Below are 16,739 nucleotides of genomic sequence, written 5' to 3' on the forward strand. Positions count from 1 at the left end.
CTGTAAATTTTTGGAGTGGCCAAATTGTAAATCTAAACAAAAAAAAAAATTTTCATTACTCAGCCAAAGAAAAAAAAACTGATTTCCTGCACCCTTCTTGAGTTATGGACTTGACTTTTATGTATTCAGTTACCTTTTTAATACCATTAATTTAGATGACCAGTATGTGACTACTTTGCTGAATCCTAAAATAAAAGCAAAATACTGCGGATGCTGGAAATCTGAAACAAAAACAAGAAATGCTGGATTCACTCAGCAGGTCTGGCAGCATCTGTGGAAAGAGAAGCAGAGTTAACGTTTCGGGTCAGTGACCCTTCTTCGGAAGAAGAAGGGTCACTGACCCGAAACGTTAACTCTGCTTCTCTTTCCACAGATGCTGCCAGACCTGCTGAGTGAATCCAGTATTTCTTGTTTTTGTTGCTGAATCCTAACTCTGGTTGACTATACTGCTGCATTCCTTATTTAGATTCCCGAACACACTATTCAGTAAACCTTGTGAATTGAAACAAATTTAAAACTGCGGATGTCTGGGTTAACAAGTCACCTGACTAATATGGACAAACAAAGCAGGATTTTCTGCTGCTTTTTCAGTCTATGCTGAAGCACAGAGGCAGGTAGGGCAGAAGATGGAGTAAAGTTCCATCCCAGTGGAAATGGTTTGCAGGACTCATAGCAGAGGAAAGAGGCATGCAGTTTTGAATACAAATTTGGGGTCATTTCAGACCTTCATGCAAGTTTTCCCTATTCTGCCATGTAGCACACGTACTATGAGCACAAGTTGTAAGTGGGTATTCAGAGTAGCTAGGTAGCAATAAACAACAAAAAGGTCATGGATAGAACACAAGAATGTAAAGGTAAATGTATTTTAGACATCTTTTAACTCTTTTTCTTAATTTGCTCTTTTTTTTCCTCTTGACACTTTGCTCTCATGAGCTTTTGTACTGATGGATCTTTCTATTTTCCCCAACATCACTGCTGGTAGCATTGGGTTTCACAATGGGAATCTGTCTACCTGATCTGTCTGTTGGAAGAGGAGGTAGCTGCTTAGTAGGTCAGGTTGCTCTTTGCCTGCTTACTGCTACACTCACACTGCTATCTGAGAGGATAAATGCTCATGAGCTGCTATTGGAAAATTGGATGTAAACAACACAATTCCATTTCAGTCTGTCTAAAACCCACCAGTAGCATAGGTTCCACCAAGAGAGGAACAGCTAGTCCACAAGGATTATATATTAGTGCTTGAATGTTTCTGTATCCCAGGATGTTGTACTAAATGTTCAAAAAGCAGTGTTCATGTATTTTGTAAAGAAATAAAAGTTGAATTTAGATTCAGTTTAGATCTCCCTCACCCAAAACCTATCAAAATGTTGACTAGCCGGCAGCTGAATTAATTATTTTCTTTTTATTCTATTGGCAGGTATCCTGTAATTCTGTCTATTGAGAACCACTGCAGCATCCAGCAACAGCAAAAGATTGCCCAATATTTAAAAGATATCCTTGGAGACAAACTGGACTTGTCCCCTGTTGGTATTCATGACACATACCAATTTCCCACTCCTAAGCATCTGAAGGGAAAAATTCTTATAAAGGTAATGGCTCCAAGATGTTACATTTCAGGATTTTGGATTTTTTTTATCATGGAGAGGGTTTATATTGGGTTAGGGTTAAAGTTTTGGTTTTAATTTAAAATGGAGTTCACCAAGCTTAGAAATTCTCCTTCAGCATGGAGCAGCTGGTACAGAGAGGGACTGAAATGTTATTTGTTACCATTCTCCATGACCATCAGAAACAATAAAAATCATGATCTCATCTTAGATGCTTCCCATAAACATTTGTGCCCTAGAGAGTTGGAAAATCCATTCCTGTTGAGCTATGCAGATACAGTTTCAAAGGAAAGAGGCGCATAGCAGGATTAATTAGCATCTCTTATGACTAACTCCTGGATGGGGGAGGGGTCAAGAATCGAGATCCAACCTCTTGCAGGACAGAAAAGATGAGAAGAAAGTCCCCATGTTGAGGTAATGTTGAAAGGCTGGAAAACACTCAACAGGTTAGGCAACATCTGTGCAGAGAGAAAAACAGTTAATGGGCTGATTTAACTGTTTGACCTGCTCACAGCAGGGGAGGCTGGCAGCACATTGGGAACCCGGTCGTTTTAGCAGCACGTTTGTTAATAGCCTTTTAACTTGGCCATAGCATTTGCATCTGACTTGTGGGTTTCCCAACCAATTAGAGCTGGCGGGCAAGATGACGACCTGCTCCAGTCTGTTTCAGCCCCAATGAAGGGATCTTGCAAGGGTCGGAATGGAAGCTTTTTTTAAGAATTGTCAAAACAAAGCCAGCAAGTTGAGAGAGATGGAGGGCCAATGAGCAAAGGCAGCACCACGTTGACAGATGCTTCCGTGGACATCATGCTGCAGGCTGTAAGGGCCAGAATGGAGATTATTTTCCCTGCGGACAGGAGGAAGAAGCCTGCTGTTGAGGACAAGCAGGTGTGGTTGGAGGTTGCCAAGGACATGGTGCCTTGCTCCTGGACATTGTGCCGCAAAAGATTGAATGCAGGAAAGCTGAATGGCATGTCATATTTAAGTACAACTCTACGAACTCTACCTTCCCCAGCTTTCTACTGTACATCACTCCTCAGACGAACAAACCTTGCAAGTGCATCCATCCCTGTCCTTCAGTTTAAGAGAGAAAGTAATTGGAGGGTAATGAGCATTCCATCATGTTATTCATAGCACGCTCGATCATCAGCAAAGTGATGGAAGGTTTTGTCGACAGTGCTATCAAGCAGCACTTGCTCAGCAATAACCTGCTCACTGATGCTCAGGTTGGGTTCCACCAGGGCCACTCGGCTCCTGACCTCATTACCGCCTTGGTCCAATCGTGGGACAAAAGAACTGAATTCAATAGGTGAGGTGAGAGTGTCTGCCCTTGACATCAAGGTAGCACTTGTCCAAGTATGGCATCAAGGAGCCCTAGGAATCTGGAGAAAACTCTTCACTGGGTGGAGTCATACCTAGCACAAAGGAAGATGGTTGTGGTTATTGGAGTCAATCATCTTAGTCCCAGGACATCACTGCAGGAGTTCCTCAGGGTAGTGTCCCTGGCACAGCCATCTTCAGCTGCTTCATCAATGACCTTCCATCATCAGGTCAGAAGTGGGGATGTTCTCTGATGATTGCACAATGTTCAACACCTCAGATACTGAAGCAGCCCGCGTCCAGATGCAGCAAGATCTGGACAACATTCAGGCTTCGGCTGATAAATGGCAAGTAACATTCGCAGCACACAAGTGCCAGGCACTGACCGTATTAAACAAGAGAGAATCTAACCATCTCCCCTTGATGTTCAATCTCATTACCATCACTAAATCCCCCCCCTGTCAACATCCTGGGGGTTACCATTGACCAGAAACATAACAGGATCAGCCACATAAATACTGTGGCTACAAGAGCAGGTCAGAGGCTAGGTATTCAGTGGCAAGTAACTCACCTCCTGTCTCCCCACTGTCCAGCATCTACAAGGCACAAGTCAGGAGTGTGGTGAAATACTCTCCAGTGCCTGGGTCGGTGCAGCTCCAACAACACTCAAGAAGCTCAACAGCATCCAGGACAAAGCAGCCTGCTTGATTGGTATCCCATCCACCACCCTCAGCATTCACTCCCTTCATCACCGATGCACAGTGGCAGCAGCGTGTACCATCTACAGATGCACTGCAGCATCTCATCAAGGATCCTTAGACAGCACCTTCCAAACCCACGACCTCTACTACCTAGAAGAACAAGGGCAGCAGATGCATGGGAACTCCACCACCTGCAAGTTCCCTTCCAAGCCACATACCATCCTGATTTGGAACTATATTGCCGTTCCTTCACTGTTGCTGGGTCAAAATCGTGGAACTCCTTGGATGGTGTTGAGCTTCTTGAGTGCTGTTGGAGCTGCACCAATCCAGGCAAGTGGTGAGTATTCCATTACACTCCTGACTTGTGCCTTGTAAATGGTGTATCTACACCCCAAGGACTACAGCAGTTCAAGAAGGCAGCTTACCACCACCTTCTCAAGCACAATTAGGGATGGGCAATAAATGCTAGCCCAGCCAGTGATGCCTACATCCCATGAACGAATAAACAAAACTCCAACTGTGGAACTCTATGTGACCGGTGGTGGGCACATGAGCACTGTGCCTCGTGTTTGCCAGAGGCTCTCTTATGACCATCCATTAGGCCACTTACTTTCTCAGGGCTCTACTCCTGTCTCACCATCAGCTATGGTCTGGCCAGCATGCAGGCCTCTGAATTCCAATGCCTTTTCCTCCATTGAGTTAGAATAGCGAAGTAAGGGACGCCACTGCCTGTCTTGGCCTTTTCTTTCACATTGTGGGCGGTCTTCTGCTGTAAGTACATAAATGTCCATTGTTAGTCACCCGCCAAAGACACGCTCAACACCTATAGGTGGCAGCCTGACTGACCATGATGGTGCCACAGGAATGCCTCCTGCATGTGGCCACTCAGTAGTGACCATGCAGCAGTCAATTCTGATGGACCGAGGCCCTTAACAGAGAGGCTGACCTGCATCTGACAGGCAATGCTGCTGCCTGGCCATTGCCAGTGACTGAGTGGGCATGCCCTTGCTACCAATCTTTCATTCAGGCCTAGTCACATGTAAAGCCGTAAGGTAAGCAATATGTAGTGAACTTACCTTGGTGGATGGCATGTGATCATTAACCGACTTGCAGCACTGCAGCCAGGTTCGAGTGATGACCCCATAGCTACTGATCTCCTCTGTGATCTCCGTGCAGGCTTGCATGGTCTGACAGGCCGATCTCCTCCTCTTTGCCCGGGGGAAGAAGACCTCTCGTTGCCCGAGCAGTCTGCAGGACTTCTGCAGGGAGGCATCACTGAACCGTGGGTCCACCCTGGGTCATCCTTCAGCCATTCCTCATCTTCCCTTCTTCAGGGCTTCAATATGTGCTGCCTTTCAGAGTAGATGAAATTGACAGAGTGCTGGCAGTCCCCCACCTGCCTCCCCCCCCCCCCCCCCCCCCCACCCCCACCTGAGCAGCAATAGCTCCCACTTCTGGTCCTGGCGGAGGGACCTTGGGCCTTTCCAGAAAATTCAGCCCTATGTTCCAGATGAAATCTATCTGGGATGAGATGGAGCAGTTCTTCTACTGTTTGAAAGGCAGTTTGGAACCCTAAATTCAAGTTACACTGATAATTTTGCATCAATGTGGACCCAAAGTCGTGCCACATTCACACAAAAGTTATGGTATAACTACAGTCTCGTTGGTGTGATGGACTTAAAAACATACATGCCATGAAATGAATGTTTTCAAAGCAATAACTATTATGCATAATAAAGTTGTCAGGATATTAATGTTAGCTTAGTGTTTTACCCTGATTAAAGTACACATCTTATTGAAGTACTGGAAAGCCCCTCTTATTTGATACACATATAAGTTTGTTCTAAAATAAAAAGATGTAGGATCAAATCTAATTTATCCAACAAATATAATCTCAATAATTTAAGGAAACCAAAATTAGGCTTAGTAAAGGTTAGAATTGACTAACTTGTGCAATGCTGATTTGTTTCAGGGCAAGAAACTGCCTCCTGAGCTCAGGACTGATGTAGAAGAAGGAGAGGTGTCTGATGAAGATAGTGCTGATGAAATTGAAGAAGAGTGCAAATTAAAGCATATCAATGTAATAGTTCAGTTTAGCATTTTCAGACTAAATTCTGATTTTAGCTTATTAATAACATTTAAATATCATGGCATTTTTGCAGAAAGCTGTTCCATGTGCAAAAATTGTGTAAAAACAATAATACTGACTGAGATGCAATGTTGATTCAGTCTTGATTGGTGTTGTAAAACTCATTTACTGTAATGACTAAAGACAAATGTATGGCTTTTTAAAAAAATACTTTGTTAATCACTGTCTGCTGGGCAGTCTGAACCAAAACAATTCCACTGTTTTGGCTGATCCAGCCACAAGACTGTTCATTGTTTGTGAATGGAATTGCCTTTTTCGTTTCCTCTTGACATTTGTAACTTTACATTTCAGAGTTTGATCTGTCAGAGTGGCCCATTGAGACTGTGTGCCATTTAACTATGATGATAAAATGATTTAGTTTTGTTTGTACTATATATTCGTACAACAAAAAGTTCCATAATTTTCCTCTAACATGCATAAACAGAAATTATACTCCAAATGGCTTCAAATAATTCATACTTAAATTTATCAAAGCACTTAATAGATGAAGCATTGAATAAGTATGCCTATCCTAACAAGTTAAAATGATTCCAGTCTTCGTCTTCCACTCAAGAGTGTACTTAGTGAATCTGGGGCGAATGAACCCTGGCATAAGCAAGTAAAGATGCCAGGAAACATATGGATCTTTCAGGACATTGGTCATAGCATGTTGTAGGATGCACCATCTTTTAACAGACCTATTCTGCCATGCAATGTACAATATATTATATAATAGGGAGAGAATTTACAGCATAGAAGGAGGATATTTAGCTCATTGTGTCTGTGCCGACTCTCAACTTAGCCCCATCCCCTTTTCCCATTCCACTTAATTTTGTCCTTTTACAAATACTTATCCACTTGCCTTTTATAATCTGCTATTGAACCTGTTTCCATCACTGTTTCTAGTAGGTCATTCTATGTTTTAAATAGTCCTCTGTCGTTTACCTACATCTGGTAGGATAGTGTAATTTGTTGAATGATATAATAGTTGAGAGGTGAATCTGTCTGTTAATGTTACTTGTAAGCCTTGGCACTTGAGGTACCTTTAAAATGTTTAATGGCATCATTAACACTGGTACATTTAATATAACCTTAAAGTCAATAGATGTTGTAATGCCACAACCTTCAGTTAGAATGAACTTGAATGTGCATTTTTTTTACTGTAAGATGTTACAATGCCTTCCCTGCTAAGACCACCTGTTAAAATAGCAGTTGATCCCTGATGACATCATTGGAACCTGATCTGCATATTTAAGGAATATGTTGGTTTCTGACAGGTGTTCTTGCCGCTTGCTCAGAAGAGCAGGTTGAATTTGAAAACTGCAGAAAGGAATCAGGACATTAGCAGATAAGCCTCCTGGCTGATTTTTGCTGCTTGCCCACCTGGTTGTGGCCGAACAAGAATCGTCCCGAACATTTTTGTTTTTAGATTTACATCTTGTGCATTAGCAGCTGTCTTGCAACCGTATTGATGAGATTTAACACTTTTTAATATGTGACCCATATAGGGTAACAGTACAAACCATCATCAAGTGGAATGTTTTATCAGAAAAAAGTTAGATTTCTTGCTGAAAGAGTCTCAGATCCAGGATAAAGAGGATCCAGAAAGCTATACAGTCTGTGCACTTCTGAGAGCCACACACAAAGGCCTAGATGTCAGCCTACAACAGGTAATATTTATCATCTTTTATGTAGTTTGAATCCTTCTTTGCTGTGCCTCTGCCCTACTATCATGGTTTAACTTCAGATGAGGGAGGATGGGGAAAGAAGGTTTGGATAAACCTATGCATTGGAATCATCTGTCCATTTATTCTACTGACAACTATCATACATGGATAGTTGTTTCTAAGCTTCATAACTTAAAATGTTTTAATGGATTTGTACCTTTTTTGAAAATATGACCATTCAATTGAAAAGCCTTAAATGTTTACTTTTTATGTCCAGTTGATGAGCCTTCAGTAGATCTGAACCAAATTCAATGTATGGAATGATTCCCCATCTGTGGATTCTTTTTTCAAGTTGGATTATTGTGTAGAAACCTGCACATATTTTGAAAATATAGTGTTCATAGAACTGTCAAATATAAAATTAGTGCTGGCTTTTCATTTGCATGCAATATGAATATAGGACATTTATTTCTAATAGATTTTTTCTTGCAGATGCTTTGCCTATTTTCCAACAACTTAATAATTGGGTTGAGACATTTGGCACGAAAGTTCAAATTGTATGAAAATTTAGTAACTTGACAAAATCTAAACTTATTTATTTGAATTGTTCCAGAAACAGAGACACTGCAAAAAAAAAAATCTTGTAATGGCAATCATGTCCCTCAGGATAGGATTGACATGATTAGATTTCGTACTAATTGAATGACTTGAAACAAGCTCACTGGATAGTTCTTCCTCAACATACTATGCCTATAACTAAGGAAATGTAGAAATTGTATACTGTGAACTTTTGAGGATCATGGCTGTGATGGTGCTAGCTCCACACTAGCACAATTTACTCTCTTTGCTGCTTTTTCCATGTACTCTGTGTGTTTGAGAGTGGGAAGCCTGTGTTGCTGTCAGTAGCAGCTGTTCAAGCACCAGGTGAGCAGGATAGAACCAAGAATAGGGGCAGTGCTTGACATCATGATGGTGGCATTCTACAAGAGCTGTTAGGCGAGGGGCAGGATAGCTCTGATGCAGTGTGGGTGTGGAGGTGGGAAGAAGAGAGAGAGAGAGAGGCTTAAACTGTGCGGTTAGAGGAAGGGATGGAGGTTTACAATATACATGCCTGAAAGAATGATAAAGAAAAGGAGTTCCTTTGCCAAAGTGATTATTGGCCTCCTCTCCTCCCATTTGTTCCCTATGTACTCTTTTCTTTGACCTTGTTTTCTTCTTGTAATGAAAGATAGCTATGGATATCAAAATAAAACGCACTGTGCATGCACAAAGAGCCTACTACTATGGTAACATGTCACGTTGGTTAGGCATGTGTAGCTATCTCTCATCTGTCAGGTCTCTAGAATGGGAAACTAGTTTCAATTTAAAATTTTGTTGCAGAAGGCTCTTTCCTTACAAGGTAACCTTTTTATATTGGCCTTTTGTTTTCTGGCCTTCAATAGTAAAATATCTGTACAGGATCTACATCCTACAACAACCCAAAAAATACTAGTCCTTCTCAGGGAGCCTGGATCCTTCATTCGCTGCAGATGCCCAACATTCTGACCCCCAACTCTCATTGCAAAAGCCATCAGTGCCTGAGAAACATTTAAATGTGGCCTTGAGATCAGTAGAACGGAGCACCTGATGGGGCGCATAATAAGCGGCTAATCTGATTCTGTCATTTCTATCTCCCTGCTGAAGTTGAATGTTTAGCCCATAGTCTTTGGCATGATTATAAGTGCTGTTAATGGAACTCTATCACCTTGGCCCATATAACAATGATAATGAAACTGACAGCCATGGAATATTTTTCCCCTTGAAGTTCAAGCCATTTTTATGCAGATGGATTACCCATCAAGTTTAATTACACAGAGAAGCAAAGCAACAATGGTATCTTGCTCATAGCTAATAGTACCAGTTGAGTCCACAATTTAGTAGTTGTTGGGCCCTGGTGTCCAGTGTTCAAATATCAGTGGAAAGGGCTTCAAGATTTTAATTATGGAGATCTTTGCGTGATTCTAGTGAGCGTGGGCATGCATAGACTCGAAGAGGAGCAGGAATATAAAGCTAAATCAGACGTAATAATTTCCACTATTTGTCAAACCAATCACTACATCCGGATTTCTTTATACATGCAATCTGTATACATCTGATAGGACAAATAAATTCAGTTTCTGTTACAGTATGCAACCACTTTATTTAAAAAGGTAAGTTTGAGGACAAGTCTTTAGTTAACAATGACCTTAATTTTGAGCATCTGTGTCATGTTGATGCCTGCAGCTTATCAATAATGTTTGATACACTTTTCCAAATATTTATCCCGAATATACAATCATAACTAAAAAAAAGAAAAACATGAGACTCTGCCAATTTCTAATTTTGTTATTTATATGAAGAAACATTTTTTGTTATGTTTCTAATTTTTCATAATAGCTAGCGTTCTATTTTAGCAGCAGACTTCAGAGGGTGCTAGATTTTTTTTGGCTACTCTGAAAGCTGAAAGAGTTAAAAGGACTGAAATTACATTTTTAATCTCATCAATCTAATCATTCCAGCTTGGTGGATTGAAAAATAATTCATAAAAATTCTGAAGGAGTACTCCTTGTGTGGCCTGATTGAGTGGGCTATATTTTACGTTTCCGACACACCAGAAGCAGGAGTGTCCTGTAGCATGTGGGAAACACAGAAATAAGACCCCTCTGTCAATGGCCTTTTAACTCAGCCATTGCATTACCATGTTATTTCTGGATTTTCCAATCAAATTCGTGTAAGTGGGCGTGATGACGACCCTCATGAGTCAATTTCAACTCCAGTATTTAAAGGGACACTCCAACCATGAAATTTTGATGGATATTGGAGTTGAGAGCAGAACAGAAGGAATTGGCAGAATGGAGTCCATTCATTTAAAGGCTGCTCCTGGTTTTAGTGATGCCTTCCTGGATGTGATGCTGGGTGGTGTAAAGGCCCACGGGAGGCGATACTGTCCCCTGATCATGAGTGAAAGAAGTGGCCTGGTGGAACCTAAGCGAACCTCACAATAATGAGGGCACCCATGCATTATGTGTGCTGCTACTGGTGCCTTGGATGCATCATGTGCCGCCTCTGCCTCCTCCTCCTCAGAATCTGTAGAAGTTCTGTGCCTTTTTCCTTCTGCAGGTCCAAACCTCGCTGCTGTGCAATGTGGCATAGAATGCAGCACACCATGGCCATTCTGGAGACCTTGGCTGATACATACAGAAATGTGCTTCCAGATCTGTCCAGGCATCTAAATGCATCTTGCTCAATGATACAGCCGGTGGCCATATGGCTATCATTGTATCGCTCCTGGGCTTCATTGGTTGGGTTCCTCACAGGTGTCATAAGTCACATTTTAAATGGGCATCCCTTGTCTCCAAGCAGCGAGCCAGTAAGTCTGCTCTGAGGTGTGAAGAGATCAGGGAGGATAGACTGCCTCAGGACAAAAGCTGCCCAGGAATCTTGCAAATATCTTCATAAGCATCTTATTGTGGTTGCACACCTGCTGCAGATTGATGGAGTTGGAAGCCTTGTGGTTGATTAATATGCTTGGGTGATCTGGGGGTGCCTAGCGCCATATGCCTTCAGTCAATGACAACTTCCACCTTCTGGAAGAAGGACAACTTCCACCAGCCAGAGCTGCAAACCTGAGCACTGAATGACAAATAGGGCATCAGTCACCTGTCTTACGCATTTGTGGGCACTGACTGCAAGATCCTGCAGATGTCTCCAGCAGAGCCCTGGAAGGATCCAGAGGCAAAGAAGTGGTGGTGGTCACTTTGACAGCCACTGGTAAAGCATGGCCACCAGGTCCACTTAGCAGCTTGTCTAGTTCCAGCAAGCTACAAATGTCTACCACCACCTTGCACAAGACCCTGAGCCTCCTGAGACACCCGTCCTCCTACACTTCGAGAAAGCTTATCCTCTGCCTGTACACCCTGTGTTGGGGGGTGGGGGGTATGGCCTCCTGCGAGCTGCACCTCTCTGCTCATACCCTCGCTCCTGTGGAGCTGCAGCTTGTTGCTCTTCTCACTGAAGCTCTTCCTGCTGCTGCAGCTGGGGCTGTTGATGTGGCTGGTTATCTTGATCCTTATGTGTGGTCCGAAGTAAAACAGCATAAATGACACCCATGCTAATCTGACAGATCAGAGCTCCAAAGTTGAGATCAGACATACAAAGCCTTTCATGTAAACAGGCAAGAAAGCAGCTGTGCGGTTTCAGTACTCATTGGCATATTTCCCTGTCATGTCTTTGGGCCCCTCAATTGCCACTGTGTTCTCGCCCTGCTTTCATTAGTGAGTTCCAGGCAGCCCGGGAAGGCTATGAACGGACAGTTAAATTGCCAAGGCCATGTTAATATAGCTGTAATTGAGCGATTACATATTGAAACAACCCGCCTCTCCTGAAGGATGCACGCACACAGCCTCATGTGCTGCAATTAAATGCGGAAGTCGACAGGTTGGAGCTGGCTTCCCAACAGGTTGTTAGTTTCCCCGATTTTCACCCCCCTGCCCACTCCCAAACTCTCACGTTCCTGCACATTAAAACTCAGCCCAGTGTTTTTGTATTTGTAATGCAGTTCAATTGTGTTCAAAGCACGGCAAGCAGAGCATTAATTTAACTTTGCGGAATTAACTGTTTCCAGACAGAGTGAATTAGTGGAGTCTGGATAGAGGACAGCATCTAAGTATAGTTATGAAGAGAAGAGTTACTCAACTAGAAACTCTTAAAGGTAATATCTAGCAAAAGCTAAGGAAAAATCTCCCTGTTGCTCACAAATCGTACAATGAAGACAGCAAAATTAAAATTATTCTAATATATCCTTTATAATTATCAGGGAGGGGGAAGCTCGACTTTTCACTGGGATTTGATCTTGTACATTTGCTATGATCTAGGGCAAGAGTTCCCAACTTTTTGCTTTTGATGCCATCCTCCCATGTTACAAAAATTCCATGGACCCCTTGTAACTCGCAAGTTTTTCCTGTATAAAAATTAGTTATACAATTAGACATATATTTATTATTATTTTTGTTTTATTTATGTAAGTTGTTGCTGGTGCTGAGCAACAATTTTTTCAAGCCGTGGAGGTATATCCGACAAGCACACACTATTGTCATTGTCAATGTTCATCCTGACTCGGTGCTTTGTTTTTATTCATGTCGTTGCTGAAAATCCAGCTTCACATAAGTAGGTTGTACTAAATGGGACCAACATTTTCAGTGCTGCAGAAGAAGCAAAGCTGTATTCATCAGGACACTCACACCAAAATGTTTCCAGCCGTATTTCAATGAACTTGGTTCTGAGGGAGCTGTCTGATGAAATGTCAGTAAACTCTTCTAATAGTTTTGACAGGACAGAGGGTGGCAGCTTAGCTTCAGTATTCTCACTATAGGGGTTTGTAACCCACAGGTGTGTAGCAGATTGTTCAATATGTGTTCTGGAAAGTAAGTATTAAATTTGTTGAGAAGACCAGAAAGGTGTGCCACCAGCTGTGGTTTATTGCATCAAAGTCAATATTTCAGTCTGACAAGGGGGGAGACCCCCTGAGCAGATTGGGAGGACATTTGCTGCTTTCTCAACAAAAACAAATCAAACAGAAAGGAGAGCACTTTAAAGTTTAATAAGGTTGTATTGGAATTGTTGCTGCATTTTTTTTACAGGTGCAAACAAGCACTCTGTGTAAATTTACCTGACTGCCCTCTTTTGCAATACAGTAACAATTTTAATACAAAGTTTTTGCTTGAGAAAAAATCTGCATTTTATCTCTTTCATACTGATATGGACAATAACTTTTCTCTAAAGAGGAAGGACATTATAACTCTTCCTCCTGCTCAAATTTTCTTCCAACTTGTCAAACTAAATTAGCAACAATGTGCCCATGAATCACATGCTTTGGCTTTCTCAAATTTCCATTGGACCAGCTCGGCTGTCAATCACAAGGCATTGCCCTGCCCAAGTCATGCTCTTTATTCACTCCATTGGTCGGTCGCATCCAGCATTTCACTTGGGTCAACTGGGATGTAAATAGCTTAAGATTATGACCTAAGGAAATGGCGACAGCTGGGGCTTGGAATCTGATGCTTGAGCCTTCTCATGTGGGTCAGTACAGGGTGAGGGAAGAGGGGTATGACTGAGCTGGGAGGAGGCTGGCATTGCAGTAAGCTATTCTACCTGGTCCTGGGGAATTAAAAAATTAATTTTTACTAGGTATAGAATGCATTTCTGATTTACAGAATGGAATCACCAACTACTGGGAATCTGAAATAGAAGATGCACAGCAGGTTGGCCAGAAGGATGAGACATTCGTGATCAATGTAGAATATTAGTCTGTGTATTTGAAACCTTCTCACAGACCCCTAGGGGGCTGTTGACCCCGATTGAGAGCCCAGATGTAGGGTACCTTTGACTGTGAATAAATATGGCTTTCAATCTTGTATAGTAATGGATCCTATTGCTGTTGAGTTTAAATGGGTTCCATTGTTCCAACATCAGACCTCCATCAAAAAGACCAATTTGAAAACATAATTCAGTTTCCGAACCATTGTTTCATCTTAGGGTAAAACCTAGATATCCAGTTGGTTCAGAATGCTACTTTATCAACTGTGTGTTTGACGTTTGGTGGAGTGCCTTGTAATAGAAGAATGTTCTCTCATGTTTGGTTTTTGAGGAAAAGGGATTAAAGAAAGAAATTAATCCAGGGAAAAGAGATTTTAACATTTCATTTCATTCTTATCAAGCAAAGAAAGCAATTTATGTAGCATTCATGTTACTGAAATATTTTTCAAACTCATTTCATTACTTTAGTATATAAATCTATTGAATTTAGTTTCTGACAATACAAACTGTTTCTTTCATACTGGAAAATTGAAAACCCATTTCAGGAATGTGGCATAAACCAATCCAAGGTTGGTTATATTGTTTATATGCAATGAAAAGCTTCCTCTAAGACGCAATAATTTAAAATGCACTTTCTACTATTGTTGAGACATTTTCAATTGTTCCATATTTGTGTTTTAGTGGTCCTTGAGAGCAAGAATGTCACATTAAGGGTAATTTTGTGTTGTGTGCTATGGTTGCTGGAACTCAAGCTTATTTCATATGAAACATTTAGAACCGGGAACCAGTCTGGGCTGTATTAAAACCCGGTCCCTGAAGTAAAAAGGGCACTGCAGGATTCAACAGAGACAACACAATAAATGTTCAAGTATCTTTATTTTCATTCCCTGCCATCTTATTTTTGTAAATATCTTTTCATAATGCTATATTCCCTGGATAGAAAAGCTAGCTAAGGAGCAATGATACTCCTGAGCTTCCCACTCGTGATTGCTGGTGTATATGTCCATGCCCTGAGTGATTTGCCTGTCAGCAGCATAACTCAGATTGGGAATGTGCAGAATTTATGTGATTACAAACCCATGTCAAAATACTGCAAGATGGGCATCAGTTGTCGTGCATCACTGTACCACCTGTTAAAGGGTTCTAAAACTGCTAAGCATGAAATAAGAAAGATCATTTGTCCTTTTAATGTAATAATTAAATCATCATAATCAGTGGTGAGATTATGCTGTGAGCAATGCTTTGTTATTAGAGTTTAATCATTTTACAAAATAACTTGTGGCACATATTTGATTTCTTTGTTTCATATTATAAATTTGACAGCTTTAAATTTCATTTTTCCCTCCAGAAATTAGAGGTTAAAGAAAATGTTAAAGGAAGTGGGAAGAAAGCTCACAACCGTTCATTTATCAGTAGCTTTTCCAAAAAGAAGGTAGGATTTGCTAATCTTAATCTATTGTTACAAAATGTTAGAGCTGTTATTTAAAACATAATTTGGACAATTAAAATGTATAACTGGTTTGTACACAATAGACTACTATATTTTAATTATTTAGCTTATTGTAAATATAAAATTTAGCAGCAGTACAGCTTTATAATCAGTGTACTTGTTGTATTAAAGCATTAAATAAGATGATTTCCCTTGCTACACCAGAAAAGTGGAAAATCCAAAGCAAAACTGTACAATACAAGTGATGAAGATCAGCAGGATTCCACTGGGAAAGAAACTGAGCAGTCCTACCGGTAAGGAACATCGTGATTCTCCCGTTCACTAAGAGTATTTTGTAATAATTTGAAATTTACAAATGTTTAATAAAACTATTAATTCACTTTCTTTGGAAAAACTTATTGGCTGCAAAATGGATCTGAAAGGCCTAGCTTCGGACTGCAGCTCCTTGCCATGGGTGACAGCAGTCTAGGCTGACTGGCAACTGCAGCGCCACTGGCAGAGTGTTGGGTGTATGAATGCTGTTGTCCTGAGAGAGGACAGCAGGTTCAAGTTCCATTGAGCCATTACAACTCCCCGGAGGCAGCACCTCAGCAATCCTAGTAATCTGCTGGAGCAAACATTGCTGGACTGCTGTGGGATCCTAAAACATCTTTGAACACTGGTATCCTTAGCCAGGATGGCAGCAGTGTGAACCTGCACGGCAACAAGCTGCGATTTCATGACCTCAGTTCAGCTTCCATTGCAGCAGTCAGATGTTAGGTGGCTTCTGCTTGTGCTGCAATCGAAGCTGAGACATCGGCTATCAGGCGCTGCGTTATGGCTGGGTTCACAAGTGCTGTCATGGAGTTGGCCACCACTTCCACACTGGGAAAGAATGGGCTCCAAACTCTGGGTGAAGCCCTGTGCCCAGTTGGAACTGGTCTCCTCCATGCTCCTTGCCAGTGACAGCAGGCTCTCTGGCAGGTCTGCCAATACACCAAACATTCCTGTGAGCATGCCCATCAGCCATTTTCTGCAGACTGCCCCATCAAAGACCTCATCTGAGTCAACAGCAGCAGAACTCGCGTGCCACCTCGCCCTCCTGGGAGCTGGCACCACGGTATCCTTTGTGCCTGCCCTGGCTGCAGCCCATTCATGTCTGGTGCAGAACCCGCCTCTATACTACCTTCTAAAGTATGCACAGTGGCATTATCATAGCTGATTGGTGTGAGTGTGAGATTGAATGACAGTGTTTCCTCATCGTCAGTATCCTGCTTGTCTTGGCCTTCCTGCTCCCACACTATTGTCTGACCAGGTGAAAGCTCTTGGAGATCTGAAAGGAGAAAGGCACAAGGGTAGGGTCGTGGTGAGGGAAAGGAGGGAAAAGGTAGTTTGCATATTGGAGAGATTGTGGGAGGAGGGGAAATGGGATGTGAGAAAGTGGATTAGGTAGGAAAATATCATCATCATCTTTGCTCTCTGTCCTGCCACTGGCCGTGGCCTCAGTGGCAGCTGCTTAAATTGTGGTGACCCGCCCCCGTTTCCTCATGGGGATGA

General features: G+C 41.9%; 1 protein-coding gene across 1 annotated transcript in view; it reads left to right on the forward strand.

The window, feature by feature from the left end:
• plch1 (phospholipase C, eta 1) overlaps window positions 1-16,739 on the forward strand; it is a 126,213-nt gene that overhangs the window by 79,894 nt on the left and 29,580 nt on the right. Inside the window, exons 10-14 of the mRNA XM_068041470.1 lie at window positions 1,418-1,589; window positions 5,598-5,705; window positions 7,262-7,423; window positions 15,102-15,185; window positions 15,408-15,496. Of these exons, the coding sequence (XP_067897571.1) occupies window positions 1,418-1,589; window positions 5,598-5,705; window positions 7,262-7,423; window positions 15,102-15,185; window positions 15,408-15,496 (615 nt within the window). The remainder of the gene's footprint in view (window positions 1-1,417; window positions 1,590-5,597; window positions 5,706-7,261; window positions 7,424-15,101; window positions 15,186-15,407; window positions 15,497-16,739) is intronic.

The sequence above is a fragment of the Heterodontus francisci genome, chromosome 11, assembly GCF_036365525.1.
Source record: "Heterodontus francisci isolate sHetFra1 chromosome 11, sHetFra1.hap1, whole genome shotgun sequence".
Lineage (NCBI taxonomy): Eukaryota > Metazoa > Chordata > Chondrichthyes > Heterodontiformes > Heterodontidae > Heterodontus > Heterodontus francisci.